Raw genomic sequence first — 24,891 nt, forward strand, 5'->3', positions numbered from 1 at the left:
AACCCTGGAGGCTTCGTGAACAGGCGAAAGCGTTCACATCTTTCCCTTTTCCTAAGCTCACTTGGCTCTCAGCCGGCCGTCTTGGCGCTCCAAGAATGTGGCCCTGCTCCGTTCCTTTCTGGATACTGCTCCTATGTAGGCGGCACCACCACATGCCTCCTCGTGCATAAAGCTTACACGGCGATACAGATTGACCTCGATCTGGATCTTCATTACGACTACTGCATGATATCAGTGCTGTCTCAGCGGAGGGGCCAACCATCAATACATATCTTAAACGTGTACTGTCCCCCTCGCCTTGTGAGGGCTTCGTTTGCGCATCTCTTCCATAGGGCGCTGCGTATAGCGGCTCGACAACCACTGGTTATTGTCGGGGACTTTAATGCCCCCAGCCCTCACTGGGGTTACCACTACGAGAAGGTCCGGGGCAGGGAGCTCAAGGAGCTCATTTCCTCGCTGAGCCTGACGCTTCTTACCGATCTGACACAACCCACACGTTCCGGCAACTCGGTCCCGCGAGACACATGCCCCGACCTCTCCCTCACCCGTCACATCCGCGATGCTACAGGGGAAAATTTAGGCGAAACCCTAGGCAGCGATCACTTTTTACTCCGCATTTCGTTCACACCGCGGCAGAAAATGCGCCAACACTCGGGCCAAGCCCGTCTCACCGATTGGACTCAGTTCAGAATGCAACCATTCCCCGCCGTCCTCTCCTCGACCGAATATGCAGCGTGAGCATCTTACGCCCTCCATATGAAACAAGCGAACATTCGCATCCTTGCAACCTCTAATTTGACTCCTGCAATCAATCCACACCTCCTACATCTTTTGCACGCTCGCCGCGGGCTTGTAAGGCGCTGGAAACGCAACAAACTTAGTCGGAAACTTCGCGCTCGCATTGAGGCGCTCACTGCAGAGGCGGCCGCATACTCTGCACAACTTTCCGATGCTAACTGGGCAGACACCTGTTCGAAGGCTGCAAACCAGATGAGCTTTAAGAGTGTGTGGCTACTCTTTAGAAGCCTTCTAGATCCCTTCACCACCAGGGGAGAAACGCAACGACAGCAACACCGTGCTCTGCATGCCTTTCAGGGCACTACGGATGAACTCGCGCGAGAACTTTGTGACCACTACATCTGCCGCACAATTGATCCCGCAGGCCCAGCATATACGTATTCCGGCGCCCCTAACACCGACCTCGACGCACCATACACGCTTTCCGATTTACGATTTGCATTCACGAAAATGCGACGGGGCACGGCCCCTGGACGCGACGAAATCACAGTATCGCTCCTGGCAAATCTTCCCGACCAAGCACACCTCTCGCTACTCCACCTTATAAATTCGATATGGGACGGCTCTCCACTTCCAACAGAATGGACCACTTCGGTCGTGACATTCATACCCAAATCGGCAAAGTCCGTTAGTATTGAGGCACTGAGAACCATCTCACTTACGTCTTGCGCAGGCAAACTCAAGGAAACCACGCTTCGCCAACGCCTTTCCGCCTACTTGGAGGCCAGGAGTACCTTTCCGACACGATGTTTGGCTTTCGCCCGCATCTGTCGGCGCAGGACGTCCTGCTACAGCTTCAACACGATATCATAAAGCCGACTACTATGCGCCATAACGATAAAGTCGTGCTCACTCTCGATCTCCGCGGGGCGTTCGACAACGTCAAACACAGCACTATACTCACTAACCTGTCTACCACAAACTGCGGGCAGAAGACTGTCAACTACATTCGCGCCTTTCTATCACATCGCACCGCCTTCATTCGCCTTAATTCTACCGAACATGGCCCGTACTTATTAGGCACGAGGGGTACACCTCAAGGGGCAGTCCTGTCTCCTCTGCTTTTTAACCTGGCGATGATGAACCTCCCCTCTCTTCTAAGCGAGGTCGAGGGAATACAACACGCACTATATGCGGACGATATCACAATCTGGACCAACACCGGCTCCTTAGCGCAAATCGAAGAACGCCTGCAAAAGGCTGCCCTTCTGGTGGACACCTACGCTGGTTCATGCGGCCTGGAGTGTTCTCCAGCTAAATCGGCTCTTCTTTCAGTCTCTCCGCCACCGCCGCCTCAAATTTTTCTTCCGTCCGGGCCCGTACCGTCAGTGCAAAATATTCGGGCTCTTGGCCTTCACCTCACATCGTCCTTGGATCCAAAGGGCACAATAGCAGGCCTCAGACGCACCAGCGAACAGGTGAGCCGCATGATACGGCGAGTTTCTACCAAGCGCGGCGGCATGGTCCGGGACAGGCTCTCTGAATATTAGAGGCCCGACACACATTTGCAAACACTATGTACGGCTTTCGCCCACATCGCTCTGCTCAGGACATCCTCCTGCAACTCCATCGTGACGTTGTCGAACCGGTCGAACATCCCAGTGACGACAAGGTAGTCCTCGCCTTAGATCTCAAGGGAGCTTTCGATAACGTTACCCATGACATCATCCTTACCAACCTATCACAAAGAAACTGTGGGCATAATGCTTTTAGGTACGTCCGCCAATTCCTCATAGAACGGCAGACATACCTGCGTATTCAAGACAAAAAGCATGGACCGTACCCCCTCGGTACGCGCGGAACACCACAGGGAGCAGTCCTCTCCCCTCTTCTGTTCAATCTTGCCGTGGCTCACCTTCCCTCATTGCTAAACGATGTCCCAGGCGTGCAGCACGCTCTGTACGCCGACGACATCACGCTATGGGCAACTCAGGGTTCCCTTGGTAGCATCGAGACATGCCTGCAACATGCCGCGCCGATAGTTGACAGCTACGCCCGCGGCTGCGGTCTCGAATGCTTACCCACCAAATCGGAATACGTGCATCTTCGTCCCAAACCGAACGACACGACACAAATTGAACTCACATTGTGTAACAGGGCCATTCCGGAACGCGACGAAATCAGAGTCCTGGGACTCTTCATCCACAAACACCGCAAAATTGACACCACTGTGCGCAAACTACGCACTGTGGGGGATCAGGTGGGCCGCATGATCTGCCGGGTTTCGAACAAGCGAGGAGGTCTCAAGAGCCGTGCTGCTCTGCGCCTCGCCAACGCTTTCGTGACCAGCCGGATCCTTTATTCGACACCTTACCTGCGTCTGCGTAAATGCGACGAGAATACACTAGACTGTATACTCCGCAAAATTTACAAACGTGCCCGAGACCTCCCCATCTCAACGTCGAACCAACGTCTCGCAGACCTGGGCATGACAAGCACGTACGGGGAACTTAAAGAGGCTCATCTCAATAACCAGTACCTGCGCCTTAGTAGGTCTCAGGATGGGAACAACCTCCTACACTTCCTTCACATTTCCAACACCCACAAGGTGGAAGAGCGTACCGCGATCCCCGAGGATTGGCGTGGTGCACTGATCATTCCGCGTCTGCCCCAAAACATGACAAATGGGACTCACGATGGGCGGCGTACAGCGCGGGCTACAGCCCTACAGCAACGGTATGGCTCACGCCCGGGAGTCTTCTACACGGACGCATCCGGCCCCCACCACGGCGGGTGGTACACGGCCGCTGTGGTTCACCAAAACGTACCTATTCAAGGGCTCACCTTTCGAGCACCGGACATCACACACGCGGAGGAGGTCGCCATAGCCCTCGCCGCAGCGGACCCCGCATCTCGGATAATTATTACCGATTCGCGGAGGGCGTGCCAAAATCTCACACGGGGTTGCATCAATGATCGCGCCGCCGAAATCCTTAAGCGATGCTATTATCTAGATCGCCCAAATCCACGCACCATCATCTGGACTCCTGCTCATACGGGGCTAGTTGGAAACGAGGCTGCAGATGCCTCGGCCCGCGCGCTTAATTACCGGGACCCGCCTCGCCCTCCATCGCCTGATGTTCCAGAACCCAATCCGGCTACCTCTTTCAGAGAAATCACCGCTATGTACAAATCGAACAGGCTCCGCTTCCCACCCCCAGCATCGGGCCTGCCCAAGAAGGACGAGCGCTGGCTCCTCCGTCTCTATACCAATTCAGTATTGTGCCCGGCGATACTCAAACATTTCAATCCGGCATTCTCTGGGGAATGCCCGCACTGTGATCATCCGTTCGCGGATATTTTCCATATGGTGTGGGCATGCCCCTCAAATCCGGCGGTCCCGCCACTTCCTTCCCCTTCTCTCCCTACCCGAGAGAGCTGGGAGGCTGCCCTGCTCGGTTGCTCGACCCTAGAGGACCAGCGTGCCCTAGTGGCCCGAGCGCGTGCTGCAGCAGAAGCCACAGGGGTCCCGGACTAGGGACTCCTCCCAGATTTTGTAAGGGGCCGGCCCTTAAAGCCGTCCCCAACTCTCTCCTGTCAACTGAGTGAATAAAGTTTACTACCTACCTATTGGCGGCCTCCGCGGGTCTCAGTCCCTCCGATTGGCCCACGCGTTTGTGACCAGTCGCGTCCTCTACATTTACATTTTGCCTTACCTTCGCCTGCATCGTCGACACGAGCACCAACTGGACATCCTTCTTCGTTCAGTATACAAGCGCGCTCTGGTCCTACCTATTGCAACTTCCAACAGCCGATTCGCGGCTCTGGGGGTACACAACACCTTTGCAGAGATGCGCGAAGCTCATCGCGTTAACCAAATCAATCGACTGTCGCAGACGCCTTCAAGGCGCCGTCTTCTACATAGACTTGGCCTTAACCCGATATCTGACCAAGACCCTCTGCAGCCGGTACCAGAGCTCTGGCGTCAAAAGCTATGGGTGGAACCTGTACCCCGTAATATGAACCCCGACCTCCATCCTGGCCGTAGACTAGCACGTGCTGCGGCCCTTCATACGCGACACTCCGATCGTCCTGGTGTTTTCTACGTGGACGTCTCGGGTCCCTCCCCCTCGGGTCACTTCACGGCTGCCGTGATTACAGAGGGCAAACACGTCGATGGCCTCTCCTTTCGAGCAGACACAGTAACGCACGCTGAAGAGGTTGCCATAGCTTTGGCTGCCTCTCACCCTGCCTCACGCACCATCCTGACGGACTCGCGCTCGGCCTGTTCTCAGTACCTTCAGGGTTCCATTGCCCCACTGGCGGCTAGCCTACTACAGGCAGCCTCTTGGCGCTTTAACTCTCATCCCATTCGTATAGTCTGGACCCCAGACCACTCGGGCCTGCCCGGCAACGAGGTGGCAAATGCCGCTGCCCGCGCTTATCCTGTTCAGGCCGTTGCCCCTCCATGTCCCGAGATGGAATCTGGCAATACCAACCTGACGCGTTTTCGCGAAATTTTGGCTTATTACCGGGCTTCGCGCCGCCTCTACCAGGACCCCGCACGCGGTTTGGAGAAAGCGGACGAACGACTGCTACGCCGCCTGCAGACGAACACCTTTATCAGTCCGGCGGTTGCTAGGCACTTCTTGCCGGAAATCAATGGCACGTGCTCGACCTGTCATGTCCTCGCCAACACATATCACGTCGTAGCATCGTGCCCAGTTAATCCCGTCCCTTTCTCATCCCCTTTTCCTATCCCAACTAGAAAGGCTTGGGAGGAGCACCTGCTCGGCTGCTCTACCTTGGCTGCACAACGCTCCTTAGTGGAGCGCGCACGGGCAGCTTCCAGCTCCACTGGCCTCCCGGAATAGGGTCTTGCCACTCTAGCATGCCCATGGGCCACGTCGGCACTCTCTAGTAGAATATTTCTGAAATAAATGTTTTTTACCACCTACCATCATTGGTGTAATTGTTTGTTCGCTATCATATTTTCAGTCATCGTCTACTGTGAAGCAGATGCTTGACATCGCAATATGTAGATAAGTAATGCGTTCGTCGGGACGGCTCAACGCTCTCCCATAGTTGAGTACGAAGTACTCGAAATCGTTAAACATTTATTTTCGAAACACACAAACGCATAGTGTTTATAACACCGTTCGTGTTGGGACGGCCTAGTGCTCTCATATAGTAGAGTACCAAGTACTCTAAATCGTTCACCAGTTTTAAATGCGAAGCATTTCTTAGCGAACTTCGGCGACATTAAACGTATCTATCTATCTATCTATCTATCTATCTATCTATCTATCTATCTATCTATCTATCTATCTATCTATCTATCTATCTATCTATCTATCTATCTATCTATCTATCTGTCTGTCTGTCTGCCTGCCTGCCTGCCTGCCTGCCTGCCTGCCTGCCTGCCTGTCTGCCTGTCTGCCTGTCTGTCTGTCTATCTATCTATCTATCTATCTATCTATCTATCTATCTATCTATCTATCTATCTATCTATCTATCTATCTATCTATCTATCTATCTATCTATCTATCTATCTATCTATCCGCCTACGACTTTTAGCTCTCTTGGCCGTTTCGTTAGCGGTATCAATACCTAATTCGGTATGGCATATCATGACTGTATGACAAGCATAATTAACTAGTCATAACATGACTATCAAGATATGTATGTTACTAATGTCATGTTTTTTATTTTATGGTCTTGCTGCTCTTGCGGTGGTTTCGTTCACATGACATGTTGCAAAATTGGTACGGTATGACATGATCGCATGGCGAACACAAGTGACTGACCCTAACGTCTAATTTATGACATGCATGCTTTTATGTAAGTCATAATTCATGACTACGTGCCGCTCATCGTACGCTCGCAGTCGTTTAGATAACTTCACATATACCAAAATTGGTGTTACAGGACGTGAATGGATCACGAAGCTATGTGACTCGTGCAAACATCATAATCATGAGTTGCGTGTCATGTAACAACATGACCACCGGCCACACTCATGATGCGCTCGCGGCCGTTTTGTTGGCCTCACATGCATCTAATTCGGTATTACGGGACGCGAACGGACGACATAGCTAAATGACACATCCAAAGATGATAATCGTGACATGCGTGTCATGTAACAAGACTACATGCCCCACTCATGCGCTCGCGGCTGTTTCGCTAGCTTCACATATCCCAAATTGGGTATTACGTCACGTGAATGGATGGCGAAGATATGTGACTGGTGCAAACATGGTAATCTTGAGATGCGTGTCACGGAAGAACATGACTACGTGCCACACCAAGGCGCCAAAACACTTCGACGAGACCCGGCAGGCGGGCGCGCCGGCGTTCGTTTCGTCGCGTCACGCTGGCGATGGCACGCCAGGCGCCGATCTGCCTGGCATATTATACTTACAGGCGCTCGCCATGGTGCGTTGCTTTGACGCATGCGCGTTTGAGTGTGCCCGGCGCCCTTACATGACGAAGCTAAGTAGACGCGGTGCTGTCTAGGTAACGTCGTCGGCGCGAAATGCAGCATGTCGCCTTTCGCGCCGGTTGCCGCTGGGCCTCGCCGACAGGCGCTGGTCGCACCTAGTGTCAGACAATAGAGTGCTCGCGTATCGCTGGCGTAGCGTCGCTGCGCCAGCATGAGTGCGCGTCAACGTTTTGTGCGCTCGCCGTAACGTTGACTTTGTTGAATTTCGCTAGCTTCACTTATACCAACTTTTATATTACGGGACGTGAGTAGATGTGAAGGTATGTGACACGTCCAAGCATGATAATCATGATATTCGTGTCATGTATAACATTACTTCATGCTACGCTCAGAGTCTGCTCGCGGCCGTTTCGCTAGCTGCACATATACCAAATTCGGTATCAGGTGACGGGAATAAATGACGAAGGTAAAAGACATGTCCAAACGTGATAATTATGACATGAAAGTCACGTACGGCATCATTTACCGGCGCGTCGTATTGTCGTGCTGATTTTAAAATGACATATCAACCTTCCTCATACGTGCTTCGCATATCTGCGATTCCCACTGTACGTGGGATCTGCCAATTTTTTTTAGATTACAATTTTGCAGATTTAAGGTGTATTTTTTCTTGTGTATTTCAAATAATTTTACGAAAGATACAACGGCTACCTATGCAAACAATTGTGCACAAAAAAAAGAGCGTTTTCAGGCACGTTTACAAGATGGCGCCGCCATATCACACCCGATGGTGCTCACACACTCCAGAACACCTGCCACCAGAAAACAACTACCACATATATATATATATATATATATATATATATATATATACATATATATATATATATATATATATATATATATATATATATATATATATATATATATATATATATATATATATATATATATATATATATATATATATATATATATATATATATAGACGAAATTATCTTTCTGCGTTAACGCGCATGCAATTAAGTTCCAGAAGAATCTGCAATGTTCGTGTTGTGTGCGTAATCCCATCGGTAGGTTCTAAGATTATCTCGGTGTTTCTTAGTCAATCGGCGCCGCTTTGCACGGCAGCACTTACTCGTGTAATTAGGCGATAACAAAACACGAGGAAGAAGTGTGGCTGGTTCATGTGCTTGCGCTATTCTCTGAGCCAACGATGTGAAGGCATTCTGTTCGATGCACTGTTCGCGTGACGTTTTACTCGGAATTTTTAATAGTGAGCGAATATTTGTAGAAAATAAATGAGCCAATAAACATGTGAGTATTACTTCGTATAGTATATATGCCATGTAATACTATGGCTATCGATGCGTCCATTTCGTGAAAAAGACGTACTAAATTCCTTTCGCTGTCCTTCATTTGTCCTTGACTCGCAGGATGTCCTGTACAGCTACACCATTCTGACCATGGATGCTCCTCGCTATATGCAGTGGCTTCACAACCGAGTTCCCGTAAGAGAATATACGGAAAATAAGTGTCGGGTGCTTGGCGTTAATGGTTAAGAAAAAAAAAACTTTGTTTTTATGTTCTTTCCAAGAGTATACTGTGCACGAAGCAGAAATTTCTCCCGCTATGCGGTAATTTGCCGATTGTTTGCATTGTTTGTTTCGGCTTTCTCCTTATATGCCGGATACTTTACTGTAACGTGTGATACCATATAGCGAACAGCGTTCGCTGCAGCGGCTTTCTGAAAAATTGCATTTAAAAAGCTTTTTTCTTTTGCAGCTAATTGCTACGCCACGCATACCGTACTGCATTCGGCCTTTGAATCGACCAGTAAAGTTTACATATGAGTATTTAAGTAAGAGAAATGGGGTTTATGCTTGCGCGTGTCAGGAAACGAGAAAAGTAATTCGTACGCAAATGTGCGCGCGCATCGAGCACAGCGTTCATGCTATCTGCCCAAAGTGCTTTAGCAACGTGAAAGCGCATTGTGGTGGACCTTGAGGTCCACCAGCTACCAGACTGTCGTGTACAACCGATGGCACGTTCGAAACGAACACTTTAATGGAACGTAAAAAAAAATTAAAGAAAAAAAAACGGGAGGCTTTGTGCCCTCAAGCAAGGCAGCTCGTGAAGACCAATGATGATGTTAATGAACGGCGTTTTCCGGACAGATAACGACGAAGTTACAGCGCGCACTATACGACAGACTCCTTTTTCGTGTGAAAAATAATAGGGTTAATGCAGTCGTATTATGATAAACATATTCGCTCAAGCTTGCCAGAGCGGGAACACTAGCAACTGCATAATTCAGTCACTCAGTCATCCCTTTATCGTCCAAGATAAAAAAAAGTGACAGTTTTAACCGCAAGGTTGAAACGATGCAATAACAGCAAATGATAATGTTAAATGAAGTTAGGCTTACAGCTAACTTTTTTGTATCTGATGTCTCGAAACTCTACAGAACGCTGGTGTAATAAGGCTGCTCCAGGAAGAGATAATCTTTTTGCAGTATTTTCACGTTGAAAGCGCAGCAAGTAGAAGGCTATACAAGCCGGGCGCTCACACCTGCATAGAAATAGCGCGCGCGCCAGGAATCTCAACGACGTTCTTAGAATCAAAGTTCGCAGTTTCTTCTCAAGCCGCCCCCCTCCCACTTGAGTTTTTTTTTATTTCATGCTCGTTCTAAACGGGCAAGGCGTTTCCTATCTGCTTGAGCACTCAATGGCAGATTTAACACCCGAGGAGATCTTATCATCTGCGCCTTCAGAGTGAAGGAGGTGGCCCGGCTCATTTGATCTCTGTTTCAGCAACGCCCATCTCCCCCGCCAGCGCGCCTTTACTCTCGCATAGATAATAGAGCGAGAGGGGGAATGTTCTCAAGTTGGACTTTATGTGAAACATGACGGTGGCACGAAAAGACTGTCGAGAATGTCCATATAATTGATAGCGCCGCAAAAGTGGTAAAAGTGCTGCTTGAACAAAGACCCAAGAATGCTGATAAAACAGGTGAAATGGCACTGGTTTAGTAAAGACACGGCCAAACAGAGAACAAGGGTTGACACTTGAGCAGGTGGGTGAGAATTCATTTCAAAAAGTGCTAACAGCGCATAGAACGATTAGGAGACAACAAAGTGAAAGAGCATTCTTTTTTTTTTCTTTTACGCTCTTTGCCCTGTTTTTCAGTCCTTGCCTAATTGTTCTACGCACTGTTAGCACTTCTTGAGAAGAGAACAATTGGACAAATAGCTCTGGTTGAACTAGCACTCTGGCGCTTGCGTCCAGTCAAACTAGATGCTACAATTCTGATTGACCTACCTGCCTTTATCTCATATAATTTTTCTCTCTTGTGCCATTGTTCAAGCGGTGCCATTCTGCTATGATGACATACAAACGAGTCCAACTTTCAACTGCTGTGTGCTGCCGTTCTATTACCTTTTTGTGCGAAAGAAGTCATTCCCAAATAAAATGACATGGTTACAGGCTACAGTCGAGGCGTTTACCCAAGTGGCCGACTTGCCGACAGGGTATGCAGTCATCACCGCAATTCAAGGGCGTCACCGCGCGTGAGATATAAACTACCCGTGCAATCACGTGACAATCCCGTTCTGAAGCAGTAGAGCCAAAGGGGCCTTTGAACACTTGTTGAACGTGTTCAGAAAACATCTGAGTCGAACATAGCGAAGCACGCGTCTTGGACTATACAATTCATTCTAAACGTAGGCTAAACGTTGGCCTCTCTTCACTCTAAAAATGACGCCATACACCCAAATGATCGCGCCGGCCATTGGCAAATTTATGCATCGTAAGCGACGTAGTTACCTCGGCTGCCGTGAGATGCCCCATCATGCGCTCATGCTCTAGGGTGCCACCGCACAGGGTGCCTCCGCTGTATATTCTCCGCAGAGGAGCCTATACAAGTGCCGTAGTGTGCTCTCTCCAGATAATAGGCAGTTTTCAGTTTCACGTACATGGATACTTCACGTACGCAAACCTGATAAGTTCACGTACGTTACGTGCCCGCCGTCAGAAACGCCTTTAGATACACGTACGCGACTCGTGGTCAGTGCTATCACGTAGCTCCATCTGATAGGAATCATGAACACTGCGGTAACCAACTCTGGATACGCTTGTTTTTGGGCACCGCGCGATGATGTCTGCGTACGCAAGAAACACACGCAAATAATGGAATTTCACGTACGTCCGTGAGGCCAGCGCGTTGTCGCTATGTTCTGTGCATGCACACTGCCTACACGGAGCAGCTCGACGTACGCATACCGTCTGAGTACGTGAAACTAAATCTTTCTAATTCAAAGGTAAGCACCGCTTTCGAAAAAAAAATAAAAAGAGAAAGAAAAGGTCGAGATCTTGGCGCGTGCTGATGAACGACCTTGCCTCCTTGCCACTCCCCCGCGCACCTTTCAGCCATCTCGCTGGAACGAAAGAAGGGAGGAAGCGTGCGAGTAATATCTCTGTGGATTCCAAAAGCCCTTTGTGGCAGTTGATTCGTGGAAACTTTTAATGAAGCCATTCGATGAATACTTGGAAAATTGTTGCAGGGTCCCTCTAAGAGCGTGATCTTACGTAGATTGTGCCGAGTAAGCCAGAAAGAGCGTGTGATCATGTCCACATTACCCAATGCAGCTCATCTTGGACGGTGATGAGGCCGTGGCATCGTGGTTGGACCCCACCTATTCCTTCGAGGAGGTATGCGCTACGGGAACTTTCTTGCTTGAAAAAAAAAACTACATATTGGAGCTTTCATATTGTAATCGCGGGGTCAGCCCTGTGAGAATGCCCAGTGTAAGCATAAATCAAGCAATGCCCGTGGTGCAGGGCTGCTCAAGATAAGATGCTAATACCTGCTGAGGTATGTAGCTACTGACCAGACAAAACACTTATATATTTTGATTATGGGGGAAAGTTCGCAGAGTGGTGGCTAAAATAGCTAAACAAGGAAGGCTGACATGTTGCTGAGATAGGATTATATCTTCTGTCCTATCTCTTTCTCTCTCCTGTCTTAGCTCTACAGTCCGCGTTTGCAGACCTAATTGTTTAGCATGGATGCGTACGACCCAGGACTGCCGTTAGGTGAACCTGAAAAGGAGCCAGAAATTAAACCAAAAGTAGTCAAAATAGCGATGTCATTTAATATTGCCGCCAATTTTCATGCGAAATAAATCAGAAGTTGTATTACGAGCTTTTATTATTACTTATAACTAAATATTACAATTTTTCGATAATTAAGGCCATAGAGGGCCGCCATTTCGTTGAAAATGAATTTATTAAACAAATTGTAATGAATCCAATAGGGGTGCACTTAGTTTATACAGAAAACAATTGGAGTTCATGCAAGACACAATGTTATGTTCGAATATTGCAGCCAGCAAGTCGGTAGGAACATTTCACATTGAAACAGATTTTTCTTAAAACTACCGCCCGAGTGGGATGATTAGTTTGCATAATACAAGTCCAGCTTCAGAACATGAAATATGAATGGTGGTTAAAATGCTAGCTCCATTTTGTTGCGGATCTCTGTTTTTTTCAAGTTTACATAAGAGTTTGTATTGCGTGTCAGAATTATTCTTAAAAACTAGCGCGTAGAATCAGACTACACGGCGGGTAGCTTGACCAGCGGGCTGACCACACGTTTGCCAGCATGCACGAAACTTCGCCTCTCCGTATTTGCAAGCGCGCCCTACGTAAGGATACCTAGATGCCCACCAACCGGATAAGCAGATGATGCACGCGCGCATTTTAGTGCACCGACAGAAACGCTGGAAAATGGCAACTTAGTGTGCCAGTCTAGAAGTTTAAAAGAAGCGAAAAAGTAGCCATGACGCCGCCTGCAAAGTTTCATTGCCAAACAGGGTTGAAAAGTAGCAAGTTTGGCGTATTGTAGACTCCAACGGCAACCCTGGTATCAAGCAGGTGAAATCTGTTGTTTCAAAATGATATTCATCAAACCGCTCATCAAATGCGTGAGGTAAACTGCTAACACATGCTTAGAAATGCAGCAGGAATATTCCCGAGAACCCGTTCGCATCCCTACAAATGGTTTATTCAATTTTCGTTGCATGTAGCATTTGACCCAAATAAAGAAAGTGAGGTCATGTTGAGGGGCTAGTTGGTTCATTCTTTACAGCGAAAAATTGCACTAAAAACACAAACACAAAGAATGAACACTTAAACAGATCGAGCGCAAACTATCAACTGTTTTTATCGACTGCGGAGCGTCAGTTAATCAGGGAACCACAACATAGCTGCGCAGACGCGCCAAAAACCATCACGGGCTAACGTACGTGTTGTTTCTTGGCGCGTCTTTTTACACCGGGTAACACACAACATGAAGAAAGTTGCCAAACGCCACGGAGTTGACAGGGTGTTTTCTGCACGTGAGAAACTTTCGAGGTTGTGCTCGCAAATTTCGAGCAGTGAAGAGCACGATAGCCTGCGCTAAGCAAGAAGCATGTCGACCCGATGGTGCAATGCGATGTGGGAGAGGTGTACGAGATTCCGCTTTCCTGTGGCAAATCTTATGTGGGCCACACAAGCCGCTGCGTAAACGACCGTTTACGGGAATACCGGCTGTCGATCAAAAAGAATAAAATGTCTAATTGGCCTGCCCACTGCGCAGCCTGTGGATGTGAAGCACTATTTCAAACCGATACTGGGACATAGCACGTGTGCTCGTGTGGTTTTGGAAGCGTTCAACATGAAAAGTGACAGCTGTGTAAGTCAGGCCTCGATATCGCTTTACGGTGCAGAAGTGTCCTTTTTGATGAATAATGTCCGTTAGCACATGATGTTCCTCGGTTCGTCTGCGCAGTTATGTTCGGTTTCCGTATCTAACCGATGCTCTACAGTCAATAAAAACAGTTGGTAGTTTGCGCTCGACTGGTATCAGTGTTCCTTCTGTGCGGTGTTTTTTTTTCTGTTTAAGGGCACTTTTTTCTGCATACAGAAAGTAAAAAAGAGACAATTTCATTCCGCGTGTTGTGACGTGAAATGTGGCGCAGTTGACCTACTCGGTGCGGTGCCCGCCGAACCTGGTGTGCCACCCGGTTTCTCCCGGCGTGGCCAAGGTGACCAACAACACCGTCGAGTGTGTGCTCCCTTACCACTCTGGAGAGTGAGTGCGCAGCAGCGACCGCCGTTTTTCTCTTCAACAGTGTACTCTCATTCTGGATAGTGGACGAACGCAGAACAATTCGCACGACTCCACTGCCAATGAGTTGTCTAGCCACATGCCTGCGCAGGGGTACTTCCTTAAATAGGGGGGAGGGGGGCATGTTCTACCTCATCGCCCTCCCCCTATTTCTGATTTATTGATTGATTGATTTATATGTGGGGTTTAGCGTTCCAAAACCAACATGTGATTACGAGAGACGCCCTAGTGGAGGGCTCCGGAAATTTTGATCACCTGGGGTTTTTTAACATGCACCCAAATCTGAGCACACGGGCCTGGAACATTTCCGCCTCCATCAGAAATGCAGCCGCCACAGCCGGGATTTGATCCCGCGACCTGCGGGCCAGCAGCAGAGTGCCTTAGCCACTAGACCACTGCGGCGCCCCCCCACTTTCTGGCTGCCCCCCTCCAACGGTATCTTAACTTTTTTCTAAGGGTGGGGGTGCGGAGCTTTTCGCTACTCTTTACGTATGATCACGCTGACATTTATGCTCAAACAGTATTGCAGAAAATTAAAGGAAGCTGAACCCCCCCCCCCCCCACGTCTACGCTGATTCCTTACAGCCCCGCATTGGGTTCACTCTAAAAAAAAAAAGCTGCCTAATGCATATGCAGAAGCGAAAATAGAATATTGACGTGCTCCTGAGGCACTGGAATGCTTTAAGTCCCTGGTTTGCTGAAGTTCATGGGGCAACTACACAGCTGTCGGAACGCAGGTTGAAGGGTTTCGAGCCACCATTACCGTCAAAGACATACACGTTCTTAGCACTTCACTTAACGGGAATAAGGACACATGTCCGACTGAGAAAATACATGGGGTATAGACCTCCACCCTTCTTAGAGGATTACCGGACGCGTTGTTGCCCTACCTCCTCTTTGCGCATGCCATATATGGCCTTAGAACACGCGTGCAGTCAGGGTCGATTAAAATGCTAAAAAATGATGACTTTCTCGCCATTGTTTGTATTATGTCCATGAGCGCGCCTTAAACTAGGCGTTACGCACAAACATTTGGCAGCAGCAAGGTTATCAACGCGAGATTGTGCTTTGGAGTGGTTTGCTTGTGCAAGCTGTTCACGCTTAATCTGATATGACTGTTTATTTGAAACTTTGAAAAAAAAAGTAGAAATCATAAACAATACAGCGTTGAATTCCTAACCAATGCGCGCAAAGAAACTGAATAAGTGCTCCGACACTGAGTTCCTATTTTCGCGACGGAAACAGCACGTGCATGAAAATGAGAGAAAATTAGTTGAACAAGAGGTGGTGTCTCATATAGACGTCCCATGGTGCACACCGCGGTGTGCGGACGCAGCCCGTCAAGATGCTACCACGCAGCAAAGCCGCACAAGGATTACGTTATCGGGCCAATGCACACAACTACCGCTCACGCGATCTATTTAACTATTACCCACTAAACGTAAGCGGGGTTCGATAATAATGAAAAACATCAGTTTGGGCTAACTGATTTGGAAAACACATTGAAGTCATGCTATTAAACTGTGCCGAAGCGTAGTCGTGATGAAAATTCAAGTTGACCATCGCTGCTTAAACGAGGCTCCGGGAGAGTAATTTCATCAGGCAGTCATGGACACAGGCTTGATCAGGCACCTTCGGTGAACAAGAAAGAACGCACATATGGGAATGAAGGCAAAAAAAGGCCGTGCCAAATTTGCAGCACACATCACTGAACAAAAAAAATAAAATGCACGACGCACGTTTCTGCAGTGCAAACGTTTTACGGATGAATGAGTGGAGCATGACCACTACATTATAATTGGCACTGTGATTCAGCCTCTGCCTACATGTCGCTGTTTCCGCCCCAGCTCTTGTCTTTCGTGCATCAGCCCGAGGAAAGTTGATGCTATAAGCCAGGTCTTGTTACCTCAGTACATCGAGGGTGGTGCCAGAATTTTGTTACCGAGGTACACTCATGGCAAGACGGTTCATTCTTGAACGGGGAGGGCAGGTAGGCTGTTACGCCTGGGAGTCCACACCGAACGTCAATGCCTCTGCAAAGGCAATCTGTGTCAAGGCCAGCGATCGAGCCCACCTTACGCGATTAACTCAACGACGTCATCAAGCAGTGACGCCGGTCTGTTTTACGCAACGCACAACAAGCTCCCTCAGCGCACGAGCCCGTTGAAGCAATCGGCGCCTTTCAGTCTGGCGGGTCTTACGCACTGCGTGGTAACACCACTCGTCCTTGGGTGCAACCAAGTGCAGCGGCTCCGGATTTGATGATCATGACGCAGCCCAGTGGCGGGTCCCCATTGGAGGATTCTGACATCACGGCCAGCAGTGCTTCTGGTTGGACGTTGGTGGCGAAAAATGTCCTGCCGGTGCCTATAAAAAAGCCAAGCGGCGCGTCACCAGCAGTTGACGTATGCGTCAGAGAGAAGCCGACGTATGCGTGCGAGAGAAGACATCTCGGCTCTTCGAGTCCCTAAACTGTCGGCCCCAGTGCAGGATTGGTAACGCCTCTATTTCTATGCTGTATATAAACCTTGCCTTAACTCACCGTCGTCTCGTCCGCTCGTCTATCAGCTCTGCGCAGAAGCACTCGTGAGCTGAGTAACACACGCTGCCAAAAGGCTGGTGACCCTGGCGGTGGAGTTCGGGGCAGTGGCGCCTTCGGGACCGTGTTGGTGTCGCGCCTTCGTAACAAGGCTCTTGTGCTTAGATTTGGGTGCGTTTTAAAGAACCCCAGATGGTCGGAATTTCCGGGGCCCTCCGCTATGCCCTTCCGGGAGCCTTCACCCCCATAATCACATCGTGGTTTTGGTACATTCAACCCCGATGATTACTATAATAGTACACTGATTTTAACATCCAAACACGAAAAACGCTGAGTCCGAAGTAGTCACAGATAGTGGTCTATTCGACGAGACTATTCAGTTCCAAAATATGGCGTTTATCGCGTGCATGAAATTCACGCATTTGTTGAACAGTCTTTTCTGGCCGACAGAGTCATGCTTTCTTTCTATCGCGGTGCAGGAGCCCAGTGAAGACTACGCCCAAGAAACGCACCTCTAAGTCACCCGTTAAGACCGTCAAGAAGGCACACAGGCAAGTGAACGTCACATGCTTCCGTTTTATCACCAAAATACTCAACGGAAGCGCTAGTTGCTATTGAACCACTTCGTGCCACCTTAGCCCATAACAATAAACAAGCTAGATCCTGCCCAGTTCAAGGAGCGCTAAAGCTTTCTAAGACTGAGCAGAATGTACGAAATGAAAAAAAAAAAATGGTTCCTAATCTGCGTGTTACACCGCAAATGTAGTCGAAAGATGATAGTCTTGCGTCTGGAGAGAGTGAACAATACGTTTATTTGATGTTCTGCGCAAGAAAATTGGTGAAGGGTATTCTGGAGGCGCTGAGTTATAGTGCCTCGAGCGTGTAGCAGAGGCGAACGAGCGCATCGAGGCACGTTAGACACAAGCGCCATCTGGCAGTTATCTTCGAAAACAAAGACGTGCAGCCCGCGGAGAAAGATGTGCGCCAGTCTCGGAGGTGATAAGGTGTAGAACTCAAAGCGACAGGCAGGTGCCACCTCCATGACGTCGTAGCAAAGCATTGGATACAACTTTTTGAGCATCGCGTGGCACTTTCAGCGCAGCGCGCTAAAACGCTACATTCCTTAGAGCTACTTGTGTGTGCCTCTTCTAGTATAAAGGCAGACATACAAAACTTCGAAGTGTTGTTATGACACCTCAGATATGCGCAATAATTGCTTCTTAATTACATTAAGATGCAATGCAATGACATTGCACTGCTGAGTAACTCAGGGAACGAATTGCAACTCATGATTACGGAGTTAGACAAGGAGAGCAGAAAGGTGGGTCTTAGAATTAATCTGCAGAAAACGAAAGTAATGTACATCAACCTCGCAAAGGAGCAGCACTTCGAGATAGGTAATAGTGCACTTGAAGTTGTAAAAGACTATGTCTACTTAGGGCAGGTAATAACCGCAGAGCCGAACCACGAGATTGAAGTAACTAGAAGAATAAGAATGCGGTGGAGCACATTCGGCAAGCACTCTCAAATTATGACAGGTAGATTGCCACTATCCCTCAAGAGGAAGGTATATAACAGCTGCATCTTGCCAGTACTTAGCTATGGAGCAGAAACCTGGAGACTTACAAAGAGGGTTCAGCTTAAATTGAGGACGACGCAGCGAGGAATGGAAAGAAAAATGGTAGGTCCAACCTTAAGAGACAAGAAGAGAGCAGAGTGGATTAGGGGACAAACGGGGGTTAAGGATATCATAGTTGAAATAAAGAAGAGGAAATGGACATGGGCCGGGCATGTAGCGCGCAGACAGGATAACCGCTGGTCATTAAGGGTAACTAACTGGATTCCAAGAGAAGGGAAGCGGGTTTGGGGGAGGCAGAAGGCTAGGTGGGCAGATGAGATTAAGAAGTTGGCGGGTATAAATTGGCAGCAGCAAGCACAGGACCGGGTTAACTGGTGGAACATGGGAGAGGCCTTTGTCCTGCAGTGGACGTAGTCAGGCTGATGATGATGATGATGACGATGCTTCTTAATTGACAATCGCACAACTATGAACGCTAAACCTTGATCAATATTGGTGGGCGCTGCAAATGGGGTTGGCCGTTCGGTTCCATTTGAGGTATCATTAGGGTGGACAAACAGACAAATGTACAGACAGACAGACAGACAGACAGATAGACAGACAGACAGACAGACAGACCAAAATTTTTCCGTCGAAGGTCCCCAAGAAAAACTATCGTCTTTAAAAAAGAAAGTGTGCACACGACGAGTCATGACGAGTCGGTGAAGCAAATGGGATCGTTCTTACCGCACCTTTCCAGGGACATTACCCACTCGCGCATGCAAGTGAGCGACAACGTGTTTGTACAAGATATGCAACGCGTTTTTGCCGTTTAGCTGCTGCTTCTCACGCCCTCAACTCCAGGATAGCAGCTTGTTGTCGGCATTGCTGCTTTGCCGCTGCTTCCCGAGCTCTCGCTTCCGGGTAGCTTCATGTCTGCGTAGACGTTGAGCTGCCGCATGTGGTGATTTACCCCCGGAGTAGCAGCGTGTTGCCGGCGTTGCCACTTTGGCTTTCGCGGGTGCGAATGCTTTTTCATGATCGTTTCCATCCATAGAAGAAAGAGAATGTTGGTCTGGATTCTCTTCATCGTCATCAGCATCATCGTCATGACGTATAGTGGATACGTTGCATGTGCTGTGCTGTCATGGCAGCGCCATCGTCATCGGGTACCTTGAACGTGCTAGCATGCCTATTCTTCATTGTCATCGTACATCTACATCTACCTTGCTTGTGCTGTGCCAGACAACGAACAATCAACAAGCTAGATCCCGAGATGCTTCGCCCCTAATAAGTAAACATGTTAGGTAAAGAAGCTAAACTGTGTGAAATTAGCTATGATTATTCTTACAACACGTTTATGTTGCATAAGCCTACAGCAACGCCTGTTTTACGGAAGTGACATCGAGCATTCATGCATGGCTGGACTGGAAAGGCACATGGGCGCTCCTTTAAAAAGGAACGTTAGTCCGGCAAATCCGCCTTTAGTCCAGCATGTCGTCTGTGGATATAACCAGAATGTCTAGCTTCTTTTCAGTTGGGCAAGACGTTCGAATCATTAGAAATGTTCGGACGTAACACTATCTCGTAACGGGCCTCGCTGCCGTAGTTTACCTGGTATGTGGTCATGCCCGGTTTTGTTATGTTGCTGATCTTCTATTACGCACCACGTAGGTTTCAAAATTACTGCAGGGCTTTGCGCATTCCAGCTTGTTTAAACAACGTGTGCAATTTCCTTCAAGGAATTTGTTTACCCGTTCGCTGTACTGAGCAAACATTCTTGATATTGATGGCAGCCTGTGCTTCTCGATCGATTCGATTATTTTTTTATTACTAGTGCGTCTATCATTAGCAGGCTTGAATTTTGGGACGAATCTCTATCGAGCATTGTGGCAAAATTCAAGTTCCGTGGCTCATTGGGTGTTATGCAGGAGCCGCTCCCGGTCGACCGTCAGGTCGGCCAGCTTCCACTCATTCCGATCTTCGTCGAGCGAGCGCTCCCGCCGCCGCTCCCACTCCAGGAACGCGTCGGCGCACAGACGCTCCAAGACGCGCCACCGCGCAGCTTCCGACTCTTCGGAGCGCCACCAGCGTAAGCGCTCGCACAGACGCAGTGACTCGCACCGCCACGGCCGCACAAACTGAGGCATCCTCTGCGACCGGCTGCACGGGTGATCCAGACCCGAATGAGTCGCTCGCTATTGGCCGGCAGCGAGTGGTTTGGTCACGTGAGCTGGTTTCCGTCACGGAACTCGGGTCTGTCGACTTCGTGGGCTAGCTCCAAGTCTCCACACGTACTGGCGAGAACTTGGAGGAGCAGCAATTCTTCGAAAGCGGACTTCTTACAGCGTCCCGCAAATAAATTTAATGACAGCCGACTCTGAGAATATGTTAATGCTTCCGGTCATTTTCTTTAACTAGAAAGCGTTTCTTGGCTATAGGTTAGAGAAAGCATGCATCCAGCTAGAATGTGTAAAAGCTGTGTCCGGAATGCACGCTACCTCTTTTACCGAAACTGACGCCGGCTTGAACAGCTGTTAGGCAGCTCACTTACAACCCACCCGCTGTGACGTAAGAGGGGAAATTCCCGCTCCTGAGGGGAAAGTTCCCATGTCAAATGGGAGAAGGAAAACGCTAATACCACGAGTCCTGCATGAGCGCGCTGACATCTGCAGCGCATTTGCACAGACGGAGAATGTACACCAAGATAACACGGCAACACCTCTTTGGAGTACCGCTCACTAACAACAACGCCATGTTTGCTTGATGCAAAACTTCTTGGGGCTTGTTTGGAGGCTCACGCTAAATCAAAGAAATAGCATCCCAAACGTGAATCACAAGCGCTGTGGGTCTCGCACATGCTCAGTGGCTTCAACGTTATTTCCTTGGGGCGCCTATTCTAAAACTCCATATTGTCGATTCGCAGTCGCGGTAGCGGGATCGGGCACCACCGGTGTTAGGAAACTGACCGGGCATTCTGAATTCGGGGGTTCACCTTGAATTCTTTGGAAGTCCCTAAAAACCTATCTTCGAAATGAACGAAAACAAAACGTACGTTTTCTTTTTGCTGTTGTTGTTGTTGGAGGCAAACTATTTTCCGCGACGACTCCTTTCTATTTTTTTTTTTTGCATTCTTTGCCACATAATGGTTCTGGACTGCGGTGGAGCTGACTTGTGTATTCTCTTCTTCGCGAGATGGAATGTAAAGCTTTTAACGCAAGCATGTTAAAGAGTTTTTTGGGTTTTTTAGCAAAAATTTCGGGTTTGTTGGTGGTGTATTTGATTGTAAGCGAAGATGCAGTGCTAGCCATGAGCAAAAGTTTGGGGAATGAATTTAATAAACTTTATTTGAACTCCGACATTTTCCTTTGGGTGAAGTGGGGGAAGAGGAAATTAACCCCAGTCTCTACCCACCTTTCGTCGATGATGATGGCGGTGCATCAGGTGACCGCTTGAAGTCCTTGGACCCGGGCAGCAGCTTCGACTTGCCGGACGGCCTAAAGCTGGCGGCCAGCTCGGCAGCGAAGCTAACGCAGCCGATCCGCAGCAGTGACCTGCACCGCGGCGGCGGCCGGCCCCGGTCCTCGCACGGTGGTAGCAGCAGTAATTCGCCTCGGAATTCATCCCTGCCTAACATGCGTCACCAAGGGAGTGGCGGCAGCGACGTAAATGTTTTCGGCACACTCTCAAAGCATGTGCCGCAGTGTCGGCCTTTCCCCGCATGCTTTACACGCGTCCATCGGGTATAGATGAGGATAACACAGGCGTAGGATCGCCGGGCTGGGTACTTATTTTCTTGTATTAATATCATAGTTACGGTCTGCCTTTTGGTCAATTTGATTAAGAAATATACAAATAAATTGTGTCTGTGTACTTTCGCGACTTCGTTCAGAGGCACTTGCTCATTTTACCATGAATTATACTCATTGAGCTCACCAACGTGTTTTAGCGAAGCAGAGTTTTTACCTTCAATCCTGTTCACATTCACACAATGCAAAAAATTAACGTCCATAATGAATTCAAAGCAATGTCTTTAGTGTCTGTTATTTTTTGTGAGTGGAAGCGCATGATGTTCGAGAGCCACCATTGCTTTCGGTGTCGAACCAGAGACACAAGATGAACGACTCTCGCGCTATAGACGAGAATCGAGTTATGCGAAGAGTACGCGATTCCGTGCAGAGAATGTTCCCTTTTTCACGGAATTTTCGCCTGTCATATTCAGTCAAAGGTAAAAAGTAAGTCTTTGTGATATTTTAGAGAATTTTAGGAATGGTGAACTTCTACTACGACGGCCGGTAATTAGCGGCTACAGTGGACCTTCATCTGCTCTAATTGGTTCTGGCGCATGCACCACGCAAGCGTAGCCCCTGAAATTTGTTTCTGACACTTACACAGAGCGATTTCTTGTTCAATATTGGTGTCAGACTCGAACCCTGCAATATGCAGTGTACTAGCAGTACTTAAATAATAGAGTGATGTTTTCGTTCCGTGGCAGTGGAGGGGCTAGTCACGATTTCAAAAGTCGCCACTTCGTGAGACACGTCTAGTTATAGGGGAGACCCACTCAAGTTTGCCCGGCGACGCTAGCGCTTGCCTTTCCCCTGCCAGAAAAAGCGCACAACAGTATAGCCTTCCGACCCTTCCGCTCCCTTTGGCTTCCACGCATTTGCGAAGCACGCGCTTCACGTGAAACGTCCCTCGTTCCGCGATGTCACCCCAACAGAAAAGGGGGTTACATCGCTGCGTCGTCAACTGTCACAATAACCATGCAAACACGAAGAGGTCGACTCCACCAGTGAAATTCTACCGATTCCCAAACCGATGGTACGAAACAAGCAGACGACAGAAATAGATTAATGCAGTGCGCCGAAAAAAGTATGTAAACAATTTTTTTTCGTAAACATTAGCACGCGCACAATACATTCAAAATTACGTGTGTTAATTCCAGCGTCACCGTTTCTCTAATCTATCGAGTTACTGGGAGATGCACGTCCCCATCTTAAAAGTATAGATTTTCAACGCCCGTCTTTAGAGCACTGTTAAAAAATAGTGAATAAATATTTTATGCTGCTACTATTATTCGATATTGTTGGGGACGTAGTACTTGAAGCTGTGTGCACATGTGGTATTGGTAATGTGTTGTTATATATTTTTAAATCTACGTAGCGCCGACGGAAGTGTGTGGTTGCCAAAAGCTTGGACAACTATGAAAAAAAGAAAAAAAATGCATTAGCCGTTGTTGCACGTCCTTTGGCAGATACAGTGAACTAGTTGTTACTGAGTGTGCAGGGACAGCCCGAACAACACGGTGCATTTTTGATACGTGACCAAGCACCGCTTAACCTAAAGCACGAGAAGCGGCCTTACCCATCCACCCAGGAACAAACATAGTGCATAGTACACAGAGTAAACCAAATAAAACAAGTATATAATAATGAACGTACAGAAAGTTTTATTCACCTCTAACGTCGTAAACAGCGTCGTCTTTCACTTGCGAAACGCACTTCGCTCTGACGAGGACGGCGTCGTCTGCTACAAGTTGCTTCGTTGCCCTTTTACTAAATTGCTGCCACGAAAAAAAAATCCTCAATTGCGGCATCCTAATAAATGCGGACAGAGCGCACCGCACGCGACGCGAAACTGTCAAAAACACGTGCAGAACGCGTGCAGCGCGCGAGCAAAAAAACGCGTTTTCAAGGCAGGTTGAATGGGACAGCGGAGGGGCGAAGACTCGAGTAGCCAGTTTTCTCCCCGCATTGACTGACAGCGCCACGCTCCGCAGCGCCTCTCTCGGCGTGGGTCTCCCCTATAGTATGCGTGTGCGTGGATAAGGACGGAATTTAGTACTGTTGTGCAGAGAAATATGCTGGGAGTTTCGTCAATGTTTGCAGGGAAAAATTCCCAAAATGGAAAATTTTCACGTCCCTGAGTGGGAATTCTTCGGCCTAGTACGGAACATCACTGATGACGAGTGCATTGCGCGCGTTGAGTGAGTGCCTCGGGAAAGTGCGTGACACTAAAAATTAGAAGAGAAGCAGTGCACGTGCAAACAGAAACCGGGTCATGGCTGGGCTAGACTGCACCTGCGCACGCAAGGGAGCACGCAGGTGCAGTCTAGCCTAAGGCCCCTGTATTTTTCAAAGGTGCGCAAACCGTTGTACAAAAAGCGGAGGAGAATTTCCTCCCCGCCCTCTACGTCTCTCCTCACTCCGGCGCGCGTTTCTGCTACCCTATTGGACCAGGCGCGACACGTGACCAATGAACTTTGTTGACCCCTCAGCTCCGCCGGGCAGCGACGCCATGAGTGAGCGCACTGCATCTCGCTCCCACGTGTGTTGCCATTAGCAAGGCGGCCTCGGATGCAGCGCAATGCCGACCTGCTGTGCCGTTGGCTGCTCCAGCAGCATTGCGAAAGGCGACAACTTTTTGTGGTTCCACGAGGG

General features: G+C 48.7%; 1 protein-coding gene across 1 annotated transcript in view; it reads left to right on the plus strand.

The window, feature by feature from the left end:
• LOC119173682 (abasic site processing protein HMCES-like) overlaps positions 1-20,826 on the plus strand; it is a 48,031-nt gene extending 27,205 nt beyond the window's left edge. Inside the window, exons 5-9 of the mRNA XM_037424474.2 lie at positions 8,617-8,691; positions 11,828-11,890; positions 14,203-14,315; positions 17,370-17,441; positions 20,380-20,826. Coding sequence (XP_037280371.2) covers positions 8,617-8,691; positions 11,828-11,890; positions 14,203-14,315; positions 17,370-17,441; positions 20,380-20,593 — 537 coding nt within the window. The 3' untranslated portion in view covers positions 20,594-20,826. The remainder of the gene's footprint in view (positions 1-8,616; positions 8,692-11,827; positions 11,891-14,202; positions 14,316-17,369; positions 17,442-20,379) is intronic.
• The last annotated feature ends 4,065 nt before the right edge of the window (positions 20,827-24,891 follow it).

The sequence above is a fragment of the Rhipicephalus microplus genome, chromosome 5 (genome assembly GCF_043290135.1).
Source record: "Rhipicephalus microplus isolate Deutch F79 chromosome 5, USDA_Rmic, whole genome shotgun sequence".
In the NCBI taxonomy this organism is placed as follows: Eukaryota; Metazoa; Arthropoda; class Arachnida; order Ixodida; family Ixodidae; genus Rhipicephalus; species Rhipicephalus microplus.